General features: G+C 40.6%; 1 protein-coding gene across 2 annotated transcripts in view; it reads left to right on the plus strand.

Moving 5' to 3' along the window:
• c2cd2 (C2 calcium dependent domain containing 2) overlaps positions 1-12773 on the plus strand; it is a 29353-nt gene that overhangs the window by 6047 nt on the left and 10533 nt on the right. For both annotated transcript variants that reach the window (XM_074672981.1, XM_074672980.1), the window contains exons 3-5: positions 3221-3340; positions 8417-8518; positions 8709-8825. In XM_074672981.1, coding sequence (XP_074529082.1) covers positions 3221-3340; positions 8417-8518; positions 8709-8825 — 339 coding nt within the window. The remainder of the gene's footprint in view (positions 1-3220; positions 3341-8416; positions 8519-8708; positions 8826-12773) is intronic.

A 12773-nucleotide genomic window follows, 5' to 3' on the forward strand; every position in this document is an offset into this window, starting at 1 on the left:
ATGCACTGGTGTCATTTAGTGATGAAAAAATGACTTTTGTTTTATTGTAGAATCTGCAGAAACATGAAGAAAACACAGGTTTCTTTATCTTTTGTTACTTTATGAGTGTGCAAGAAAGGAGAAGCAGGTCTAAACAAGTTAAAATTAATTATTAATTTATTCCAATTTCAAAGACACAAAAAGGTAAATACAACTCAACAGTTTTGGTGTTCAGGTTCACAAACCAAATAGGATGTAAAGCAGCAGTAGCTCAGACCATTCAGATTTAGCCTTTGGAAGCCAAGGGTTTGCTGGTTCAAGTCCCAGCACAGACCAAGTTTGGAAATTGGTGGCTGAAGAGGTGCCAGTTCACTTCCTGGGCATTCTTCATTATTATTATCTCTCTGTTATTGCCTGTCTATAGGATCCTGTTTGTGCTGGGGATGGACTTTTTTTTTTAATACTAATGGACAGTCACTGCTAACTCTTTGTAATTTAACTTAAACAGTTCCCTGCTCTTCATGCAGAAAAAAAGAGACACAGAACCATTCAACGACTGTGCAAATTTGTTGTAGGAAAGTTGGTTTCGGATATGATCTATATATTCTGAATTTACTTGTTAATTTCTCCCAGGAGTCTTTGGCGCCACAAAGTCTGTTTTTTTTTCTCTAGTTCTGAATCTCACAGTGCTGCACCTGTTTTACTGCCAGTATGCAATTATTCATCCTCATTTCATTTGGAATGTCCATATTATTGAATATTTCTGTTATTAAACAGATAAAAACTAGGGATGTTTGATACCACTTTTTATGCAGACCGATACCAGTACGAGTATTCCCTCTTGAATACTCACTGATACTGAATACTGATACTACTACTACTTCTGATACATAAAATTTGAATTAACAGTGACAGATCATTTCGATCAAAGACAGCACAGTTACTTTAACATTAAGTCCAAATCAAACACAAACAACTCTCTGAGTTTATATTTTTTTGATAAATATTAAAAAAATAATAATATCAAAAGTGCACAATAAAACTAGCAACTGTTAGAGTTTGAGTATTTTTTAAAGTAAACTTAAGTGCAAAATAAAACAGTTTAACAGTTAACTCTCCCTGGTTCATTCATGTTGTCTGAACAAGATCAGGGGCCTGTACTACGAAGCTGGATTAGCTCTTAAGCGCCCTTCACACCGCCGCGTGGTAACCGCCCCGAAAACCGCTCCTCTGCCGGCAGAGGCCCCTGGAATGCAGAGCGTTTTTCAAAGCGGCTCCTGCTGCCGTGGCATGAGCATGGAGTAACAGGCGGCAGTGACGTAGAGGTGATTCGGCGAACATTACAGCAGAGCCCGCCCAAAAGTCCTTCACAACACTCCCTCCTCAAAAACACGTACCCCCAAGTAGTACCTTATAGTTTCCGTTTACTCTATAATGTGCATATGAAAGATTTTATTATTATTGTAGAGCTCTGGATATTCAGATACTGGCAGTATTAGCTCCTCCATTGCTCGTTCTGCCCCGTGAAGCCTGCTATTTCCGGGTTTTCTTTTTCATTCGATGTGATTGACTGTTCCCAGGCGGCTGCCGCCAGAAAGTTCAACACGCTGGACTCCTCCATCTATCTGGGCGATAGGGGAAAATCTGTGCGCGTGCACGTGGGCGGCAACCGCTTCTGGGTCCTATCGCCGCAGCCAAAACCGCTTGCCGCCTGCCGCCCGACCCTCATTAAAATGACTGAAGGCGGCGCGTTGCCGCGCGGCGGTGTGAAGCCCCCTTTAGAGAGATAACTTCCTGGATAAGTTCCAGGTTTTCCGTACTATGAATGTGGATCTCTTTTTATCCAGACATGTTGTCCCGGTAACTGATGCTGAACGCCAAACCTGGTCTGAAGCAGGTTAAGTTCCAGGATAAGAGCTCACGGGGTGTGACAGACCACCCACTGACCAATCGGTTCTCTCGGGCGGGCATGAAAGACCGCTCAGTCACCAATTTGCTCAGCCGGGGTGAAGTCCTCCGGCGCGGGACTGCCCCCTGTCTTTTTGGCCCAACATTTTTTCTTATGGGCTGTGAACAAATGACATCTTACTGATCATCATAACTGAGATATTGTCAGGGAAAAGTAGAAATGTGTGCAGATGGAATCTTTCATTCTGACCACTTTGAAGAATGTTTTTATATTTATTTTTATTTGCTCCCACCTCCTGTTTTTCCCCGCTGCTATTGCATCTGCAAAACAAACTGCCTATAATGAGAGTTTTCCTTGGGATTTGTAGGAAAGTGGACTCTTTCTAATTGTGAGGTGGGATATGATGCTGATCACTCACACACTGACTGACAACATGAATGAATGAGGACCTAACTGCCCATGTCATCACATGATGGTCTATTAATGTCAGCATTTTGGAAATTTACGGTATTGGCACTCGTCCATTCCTAATAAAAACCAACACATTTCAGATTCCCCTGTCATTACAAGCAGGACGTGGTAAAAACACTTAAAAAGATTTTAAAAAGGTGATGATAGTGACATGAACAATTTGATCTTTTGTTTTTAAATTATTATCCATATACTTGAAAATTCACAAGTCATCCCTGGTTTTTGCTGGTGTGTATCTCAGCCTGTATGTGTGTGACGTGCGTTCAACACCAGAGAGAAAAGAAATAATCAGTGTTTTTCTTCAGTCATAGTAGGTATGACTAAAACCCTTGTAGGTAAAAAGATGTATTTGTATGAGGTTGAATCATTTTGTGGGAACTCTCCTATGATATCTCATTGCCCTGTCAGACTTCTGTCAGTCTTTGGATGAACTGGATGTTCTCTCTCGGGTTCAGGTTTTCCTTCAGACATCAATCTTTCAGAAATCAATCTGGTTTTGTCTCCTTCCTGTTGTGAAGTGTCATTGACTAACCGATGAAGAAAAACTGCGCTATTTAGAGGGATGATTGGATCAATACTGGTATTGTTGTCAAAACAGAGTTAGTCTGCAGTTACATGAGTTTTTAATGTACCTGTTATAATTTAAGACACTCTGTGGGAAGGTTATTTGTTTAAGAAGCAGTTTCCGATCCATGCAGAAATCTTCTTTACTCAGCCTTTCTCCCATCAGCCACCAAATCCTTTATTCTGGGAGTGTTTCCTGTCTTAAGCCTGTGTGTCTGTGTCTGTGTGTGTGTCCCTCTCTGAAGCCCCATATCGATCAGGATCTGGCTCTAATGCCTCACTTTGTCTTCCCAACAGGCCGCTTCCTGCAGTCTTGTCGGAGAGCAGCTTCAGTTCTCTGTCAGCGCAGCGCCGACATCCTCGCCTCAGTCTGATCCTCATAAATACACCGTGTGTGTTTCTCCACTGGAGCTGCAGGTAAACGCTTTAAAGCTGCTCGTTTCTGAGACTTCTATGAAAGGTGTGAATGAAAGAGAATGAAACAATACAGGTTTGTCCTTTAACACTGAGGCGTCTGGAGGCAGAGTTACATCCTTTGGAAGCAACAGAGCTTCGGTTTAATGAGAGATTTTATTGAACATGATGTGCTGCCCAGCTTTGGATCACTGCTGGCAGGAGGCTTAGATTAAATGGTTGGGATATCTTCTGTGCTTGGCAAATGTCCCGAAGACCTCATTAAAATCACTGTCAGGCCCTCTTCCAGTATGCCTGGCAAGCTTTGACTACATTCAATTTAGTCAGAAGAGCTTTACATGATTGATGTAACTCTGAAGTTATGACAGGAGTGACTAATGGCTGCTTGTTCCTAACAGGAATTACATCAATTTAGTTTATTTATAATGCCTAAATCTGACCGGGCTCATTCGTCAGTGAAATATTAGTAACACTCCTCCCTGTCAAACATAGCTGGGCTTAAAAAGAGCAGACCTAGAGGTGATGTGTTGTGTATATGTTAAGGTAGTATGCACTAAGCCGTGCTAAGCTTTCACTCTGCTCTCAGGTCAGTGTTAATTCTTCACCAGTGTGTGGATAAAAGCAGCTATACAGGCTAACCCAATTGTATTAAAGGCTATTTTTAAACCAATAAGGTGCTTGTCATCCTTCCTGAGCTCATTGTGCCATAAATACAACCTACAGCGAGAGACGGGGAAAGCTAAAGTCAGGATTAGGGTCTGGGCGGTTTTGTTTTGGTTGTGGATCAGCTGTTGTTGCAGGAACATAAGCGAAGCCTCTGGTCTCCTTTTCACTCTGATTGTTGCAGCTTTAGTCTGGAACGGTCAGTGTTCCTTTTGAAAACGTCTCTATCCATCCATCTATCCATCCATCCATCCGTCTGTCCACTGGAACATGTTGGAGCCTTTGACTCAGACCCCTGCCAGAATAGTCCAGGCTAATGATGTTATGGAGCTGTGTGAGGGAACACAAGCTCTGAGCATTTACAGTATGTGGACACAGTTGTAAACACGGCTCACTGTGTTAGTGTAGAGCTGCTGCTGCTGCTGCTGCTGGGTGTACTTTGCCTTTTGACACACTACTGCACCACATGGCCTGTTACATGTCAGGATGAAGGCTGTCATGTGATAATGTGATAAAGCGGTTTTCATATCTGAAAAGAAAATTCTATGTTGTGTAAATTTGTAGGATTAAACAATAATTGGGGGTTTGGTTTATTGGCAAGTTTTACAACCAACATGTGGCTTATTGTCAAATTTAATCTTTAGATAAACTTTTGAAACTCGTAACTAAACTTTTTAGCTTCATTTGAAATACATACTATGAAAGTAGACTGACTCTGACCCTACCCTAAATCAAGATTTAGGGTAGGAAAAAAGTAAGTGCAGCAGTATTCATCAACCTGACCTGTGCAATCCTGTTATAATATTGCTGGGGCTGGATACGGAACTCTGGCTCTTCTCTAAAAGTATCAAAATATGCCATGTCTTTTTGTGCCAAGCTTTGGTACCCTAAGGGTTAATCACGTTATGTGACCAAGATCTGCCACTGGTGATTGGCTCTAAAGTTGCACGTGGTTGTTTAGTGTTGCCAACTTAGTGACTTTTCAGACCCCTCCAGACCAGAGACAGATCTAGTGACTTTTCTGGAGTTTGGACTGGTGTGAAAGCATGTATTGATCTCCAGGACTCTCTGCTTTTCAAAGAGCAGTGGGTGCTGAGCCCCTCCCCTATCCAAAACACTCAGAGACGGACAAGTCCTCCTCACTCACAGCAGTCCCTCCAAGCTGCAGCCAGAGCAGGTGACTGCATTGAATTGCGCTTTCAATCATTTGTTCAATCATTTTCACTGTTTGAAGTGGAAAAATACTGAAGCTGAAATCCAAAACTCCATTTGTAACGTAATGTAATTTTTTTTGTTAGAATTGTCAGTATTAAATAGATACTGGAAAAATTGTCATCCAGGAACTGGTATTGAAGTGACGTTATCGCTGTTGGTACGGGTAATTAAATTTTTTAATTGATACCCAGGCCTAAATATTGCTGAAATTCAGATTTTTATTTGAAAATGCAATGATCAGACCCCTGTATGGCCAAGTTGTTAGGTAGCACACCCTATGAGATTAGCCATTAAAGGACCACTCTGTATTCCTGTTAATCAGACAGTGCAATGTGCTATCTCATGATTGTCTTGCAGGGATCTTGAAAACTAGCTGTATTGTGCTATTTGGCTTATCATGGTCCAGATATCAAGCACTGCACCACATCTTATCTGAGAATAATAATAGTAATAATAGTAATAATAGTAAAAAGAGTAATAATAATAATAATAATAATAATAATAATAATAATAATAATAATAATAATAACAATGATAATAATAATTTATTATCCTGTCGTATTGTGTTGTGTTGCAGTGTGATTGTGAGAAATAATTGCATCAGTGACAGTTTTTTGATTCTTCATTGTAAGAAAAAACAATATGCAGTCATTTTTATGGATCAGTCCTTTTCCTGCACACTCTGCTCCACCACCATCACTCAGCCTCTCAAGGCAACTATTATTTCTAGTTGCTGTCAAACAGCTGACACTGAGCATCTCCCACTCTGTCTCATACATGTGAAAGGGAAATAATTGTCTCGACATTTTCATAGAGTTCATAGGTTAGAGAGAGCTGCAATAACACCTCTCAGGGTCACACTGAATAACATCAAATAAAGAGGTCAGAGGTCCAGTGTACATCAGTAATTTATCTGAACTTAAAAAAAGGTTAAATGCATTGACTGTAAAGCAAAATGTGGAAACATCCACAGAGGTGTCGTTGCGACACAGAGCAGATGCACTTTTGGTAATTTATTGTCTGCGCCCTTGTTATTTTTCTAACTCATTAAGTTGTGGTGAGAATGTTTCTTTGGGAAGAGAAGCATGAAATGGTTTTATTGATCAGATGAAATTAAATTTCCCCATCTCCTCCGTTCCGCTTTAACTACTGTTAAGGCAGATCCCTCTCTGCCTGTACTACAGTTTAGTTCCTCTCTGAATACTGATCTACTTGAGGGAGGTTAGACTTTTATTCAAAGTTTCTTCTCTAAACAAACACGTAGGAAACCATATTTTGGTCTTCTCCATCTGGAAGGGATGGGGGAGACAGGGCTGACATATTGTAAGTTTTGATGTAAAAAACAAAACTTATCATTTGATCACAAAACAATATCTGTATATTTGAAAACCTATTGTTTTACTTTGTCTTTCCCATGTAAGACAGTAGTTTAAGTATTGTGCTTCTCTTCTTCTTTGCTTACTCCTCCAGCTTGAGCTGCCAGTAAATACCAAATAGTGTCTCCTCTGTGAGTCTTTGATACTGATCCTGATCCATCTAAAGCGTTGTCGTGTCTCTCTGATGAGGCCTTTGTTTGGCATCACAGAGGCGGCTGTTCAGTGTAACGCTGGATTCCAGGCATGCTGGGACAGGATGGCCCGCTCTGTTTTCTGCCTTTCTCCCATTTCCTGTCACTCTCTCTCAGCTGAGCGCACACCTTTGTGACCTTTTCTACTTAACCCTTGTCCTGTTTGTGAGGCTGAGTGGAGAGGCATTGCATAAGTCTGTAGTAAGTTGTAAGAATGGTGGTAAAGGCCATGGCTCCTTATATTTTACTTGTTTTAAATTAAAAACAAGAAAAAGTTCTTTTCAGGGTTTTATTATGCTGATTTTGTACACAGGGAATCGGAATCATTCCAGTCATTCCATGGCAACAGATTCCCATAATAAATGTAAAACCGAAAAGCTCACTTGATGGTCAATTCAAAACATTAGCTTGCTTTTTAACTATTCAAATTAATCTAAACATTGTCATTGAAGGTAACATTAGAGACGGTGGGCATGACTTCTGCAGATTGTTTCTGTTGACATTCATGTCCTCATTCAGCTTTCTTTTCTCTCAGAGCAACAGGTCTTTAAACATGAGCCAAATGACAGCTTCTAACAAGGCTGCTATCATCACTGGATCACCTCCACTTATGGTTAACTTTGTAGAGAGCAGCAGTTTAGAAAGTCTCTCATCTGCTCCTGCTGTTGCCTGGATTGCAGGACAGTATGTTGCTCCTCTTTTCACTTTACGAGTTGTTTGGGGTCCAGTAGCTCCTTGGGCTGCTCTAACATCTGTTCCCAGATCAGCCTTAGACAGACACTAACCTTTTTGCTTTTATGTTTCTTGGTTTAGAATGTTATGGGGAAGTGTTTTGCCACAGTGTCAACAGGCAGAGGGGGAACATGATGGACTTCCTTTCAGGGGGTTTATTTGGTGTGTGGTCATGTTGTCCCTAGCGTGGCTTCAGTTGTTGGAAATGTTATGATTTTTTAAAACAGAACAGAGCTTTTTTGTGACAATAAAGTAGGAATGGAAATCCCAACGTGACACAGCTCCTCATTTCTATTTTTTCATGCTTCTAAACTGATCCTGAAACAGCGTTATAAAGGTGTCCCAGTGTGTGACGACCAAGGGGCAACATTTGGATTAGAAAAATTAAGACTAAGTGGAAGTGCTAAAAGTTGCTGTTCATTGAGAATCTGCTTGAGACTGGCCACAGAAAGACCGGAAGTCAGGTACACACCCAGCCATGAAATTTTTTCTCACTCCCTGGTCTAGAAGATATTAAGATCGTTTGGTTGTCCAATCTGAGGCACAGCTTAGCTCACGTTAGCTATTAGAAAGAATGGCTTCATTTCATTTATCAGGAGCAGAGAGGTGATGTTGCAGGGACTATGCCCATGTTTTATGCAGTCTGTGGTGATGACACATTTTGCCAAACTTTTCAAACAGCCAATGGGAGCTTCTCAGACAAGCACAAAGAGTTCTGTTTCACCCTACATACTCAGCTGTCTCAGTATCAGAAACCTTACAAAAGACAAGATGGACAAGGATGGGAAAATTTCACCCAGGCACCACACTTTTATGGCATTGACATTTAAGGAGAAACGTTAAAGGGTCATGTTTCCTTTGATAAAAGCTGATAAGTGTTTTTTTTCCTCTGTGTTCACCAGCTTGATCTGCAGATGCAAGAAGCTGAAGATGAGCTGAAGATGAACTGGAGAGTGTCTCACTTAGGAACAGGAGAGCTGCAAGTTACTCCTAACTTCACCCAGGTAAGACCTAAGTTGATGAGTTTCTTGCTTTCAGATTATTTGCAAAGTCAGATGAGATTTTTAAAAATCATCTGATGAAGAATGTAAAGCTGCATACTTCACTTTTGGTCAATTTTGTAAAATATTTTTCCACTTTTAATGCAGTACGTCTGTGTAAAGATTCTAATCCGTCTGTCTCTTTGTCTGTCAGGACAACTCAGTCACCCTCAGTGTTACGGCGATAAGGGAACAGTTGAAGCAGCTGTTGTGTGCGACGCGTTCCTCTGTGCTGCTGAGCTGCAGGGCTGCTCAGACCTCAGAAGTCCAGGTGAGTGGAGGGATCATACTTGTCGGATGACATCTTCACAGCTGTAAAACAAGAATGCTACGCAGACAAGAGAGTGCAAGTTTGTCAGGTCACTCTGTTTATGGTGCGGGAGAAAAAAATGAAAGACTTAAAGTACCTGAATGTCACCTTAGTTTAGCAATTATTTATTTAACACAGACTATTGATTTGTGGTCAACTGTTTTGTGGTTGTAGTTATTTTTTCTGGCAGACTTGAATGGGTCTTTGCTCACCCTCTGCAGGGCTTAAAGCATTCGAGCATTTTTTATACCCTAAGGCCAGGCACAGCACAATCTCAGAAACTATCAGCTGTTCTCTGTCAGTGACTTATGTCTTTGAAACCTTCTTTCTATTTCTGGTGCTGCCAGTGTTTATCGATAAACAGCTTCCAGCCTACACTTCCTCCAAATATCCTTGAGGCAAAAATGTGCTGAGCTCCAAAACAAAGTGAAATTCACCCCTCTAGATATTTATTCAAAGTACATGCTGTGAGGTGTTGTTCATTGCATTCCCTTGAGTGTTTTTTTCTGTTTCTGGTCTCTGTGTACCTTTCTGTTTACAGTGAAACTGAGTCTTATCTCTGACCTCTTTAAGGACCATACAAACCTGAAAAAGAAAGTGATTATTTTTTCTTTACACACTCTCAACAGCTGCAAATTTCAAAAATGTCAAACTTTTTCAGGTCTGTCCTTACAAAGGAAGAAAATCATTTGGAAGTTTTTTGAACCAAGGTTAGGTCGACCATTTTTGACGCACTACGGGAAGTCGGGAATGTGGACACTGGACAGTGATAATGAGCTTTCACAATCACAACACAGCACCAGCTGTATTGGATTGTAAAGTTTTAAACTTTTGATGTGGAATGGTTTTATAATCTACAGTGGCTCAGTGATATCAGTTAAGAAAGATTTTAAAGCAATCTACAGATTAATATTGGTAGTAGCCTGAATGCCATTATGCTGGATTGGATCCTGCCTGCTTTTGCTCTTCATACAAATACTTTGTACAAGAAAGTGCTGCTAAAACTTGTGTGAGAGATTCTACTTGGACTACAAAAACATAGCGAATGAAAACCTCAAACAAAAATCCAGACCCCAGGGTACAGATTATATATTTTTATAGTCTGTGGAGCCGTGGCCCCTAAGGGGTCCATGACATTTATGGTTGGCAAGGCAGTTTTTGTATAACTTCAAATAATCATTCCAAATATTTAAAAATTTACCCATCTTATTGTCTTATTGTCTGTGTATCCACATCAATGGATACACAGAAGCCAAAGATCTAATCTTTCAGTTAGAAAGTTTCACTCAGCATTTAGTTCTAGCTCCTCAAGACAGAGAAAGACCCTCCTGTATCGCTACTCTGCCAAAAACACAGCCAGATGTTATATACTGGCTCTGTCAGGTTCCCCTGGATAACTTATGTCTGGATGCACACTAACAAGTTGTTCAAATGTGGCATCGGTGTCTGGTGTTAGCTTCGTTAGCCATGTCTGTGAATAGCATGATGCTACTCTGCCCTCTGGTATTCCCTCTGTTGCTGGGTTAGCACGGCTAGCTTGTCCATTTTATTGGAGATAGATCTTACGTTCCCAATAACGATGGATGGAAGGACAGGTCCATGTTGTCACTTCTTAGCTCACACCTCAGTACTAGCACGTCGTCCTCACCTCCTTCTCCTCACCTTGTGGGAAACATCAGGCCTTGCACCACTTAGCATTGACGTGCTACAGGCTGCTAACAGCTGATTTCACATGTAAACAATGCAGCCATGGTTACATGTAGGCTCTGCAGACAAACACAGGAGCTAAAATAGTAAAAATATCGCTGAAGACAAAACCAGTTTGGTGTCCATGACAAACAAATGAACCATACAAAGTAATTATCCACTCCAAATGCAAAAATGACATAAAAGAGATGAAAGAATTACAAGAAATGGACAAAGAAGAGAGAGCTGCCACAACAGCCAGCCACAACGGGGCAGCCCCTATTAACTGCAGAGTCCTTGTTTCCTAAGTGGAAGGTCGAGGGTTTGATCCCAGCTCCTGTAGTCACATGCCAAAGGGTCCTTGAAAAACACACTGAACCCCAAATTGCTCCCACATTTGGTCAGTGGTGTGTGGAAGGTATGAATGGTTTAGATACAACTTATGGTTCCTAAAGTAGAACTCTCTACCATCAGTGTTTGAATGTGGTGAGGATGGGTGAATGAGACTGGCAGGGTAAAGCGCTTTTAGTGGTCAGAGAGACTAGAAAAGCGCTAAATAAGTACTGGCACATTCAATGTTTCTAACAGCTGTTTGAAGCCATGAAACTGTAGATGGCTTTTCTCACAGTGAGAAACCTTTCAGAGCCAGTTAATTAGCTAATGGACCTTTAACTGTGTTGGTTCTATCACACAGCTTTCATGGTGTCGTTTTTCCTAAATCTCTAATCCCTCAACAGTAAGCACAGACCCCAAAAAGAGCTTAACTAAAGTGAATATTTAACTTATCTCTCAAAATAACCAGGAATCTCTCTCTGAATGCATGATCATGTTGCTGTGTAATATCTTTATGTGAAGTCAAACTGCTGTTTGTTTCAAGTTTTCCATAATCCCTTAAAAAGTCACACCATGTCCCTGTTTGTCCAGAACTTTCCTTTCTACTGCCCCCTAGTGGTCAGTAAATCACTTATCTCCCTGTTTTTAAGCTTGATCTCATTTGGACACAATATAGATGTTTTCATTTCTCAGCGGTTTTGTTGTCATGCATGTAAATGTTAATGGTTTGTAAGTGGTGTGTGTAATCCAGCTCAGTGCATGTCTAACTGAAGTCAGGCTCGTGTTTGAAGGGCTTCATTATGCTCAAGTGCTATTACTGAAGTGGTTTAACTGATGTGCCCTTTGCTCAGCCATCACGTCATGTCATGTGTCTCTGAGGCGGTCATGTGTTTGTTTTTTACTGAGCTGTAGTCTGAACTGTTGGAGGTAAATCACTGCATTTAATATCATAACTTTTTGAAATGAATATTACAGGCATGATGATCCCTTTAAGTGTGATGTAGCTCGGATTATTCCCTGAGCAGTCAGCACTTTAGTTTGTTAAATATTGACATTTATAAAAATGAGCTGTTTTGAAAATTTTCTTTTTAGTATGATTCACAAGAGAAAATGACAAATCAGTTGTGGAGGAACAGTATCAGAAAATGTTTGATAAGCTAGCTGTCCATTTACTCATCAGCTAATTGTTACATTAGCAGTTGAGGTTACCTCACTGACACTTGAATCCCTGTGCTTAAAAGCTTCAAGATAATCAGTCCATTCAGCCTGCAGGGTTACCGACAGTGAACCAGTAGGGATCTGTTTGCCTGGCCTCACACTACCAGGAAGTAAATCAGAGCATGTTTGTTCTTCTGCTTCTAAAGCAAACAACTTTCCATGCAAATTCACTCCAACCGTTAAAAAAATCATGTTGCAAAGCAGGGACGGGCTCACACTCTGTACGAAGACATGTTCCCAGAGAAATCCCCTCCTTGTGCTGTTTGTTGTTTTACTGTTCGACAGAAAATGTGGAAAAACTGGTTTATACTCCCACTTTTTATTTGCTGATTTTGACACTATGAAAATATGTTTGGTTTAATTTGATGTATTTTTACTAACAGATATTTGAATCATAAACAAATGTAATATGAACAGACTGACTGAAAAAAGTGTGCGTGCGTGTGTGGGTGTGTGTGTGTGTGTTTTGTGAGCACAATCCATCCCACTGCTGCTCATCCCACAAATACATATTTTTTACAACCATTTAGAAGTGAAACAGGCTCTATAACGGTGTAAAATTTGTAGTACAAGAGGCATCACTACAACAAAGAAATCGTCTACCAAACACAACATGACTTACTTCTTTTGCTCGGTTTTTATGGGGCACTTGTCCTCTAATAAAAAGAGCAA

This window comes from Halichoeres trimaculatus, unplaced genomic scaffold (genome assembly GCF_033239565.1).
Source record: "Halichoeres trimaculatus isolate MK-OKI-2021-1 unplaced genomic scaffold, fHalTri1.1 fHalTri1_scaffold_6, whole genome shotgun sequence".
Lineage (NCBI taxonomy): Eukaryota > Metazoa > Chordata > Actinopteri > Labriformes > Labridae > Halichoeres > Halichoeres trimaculatus.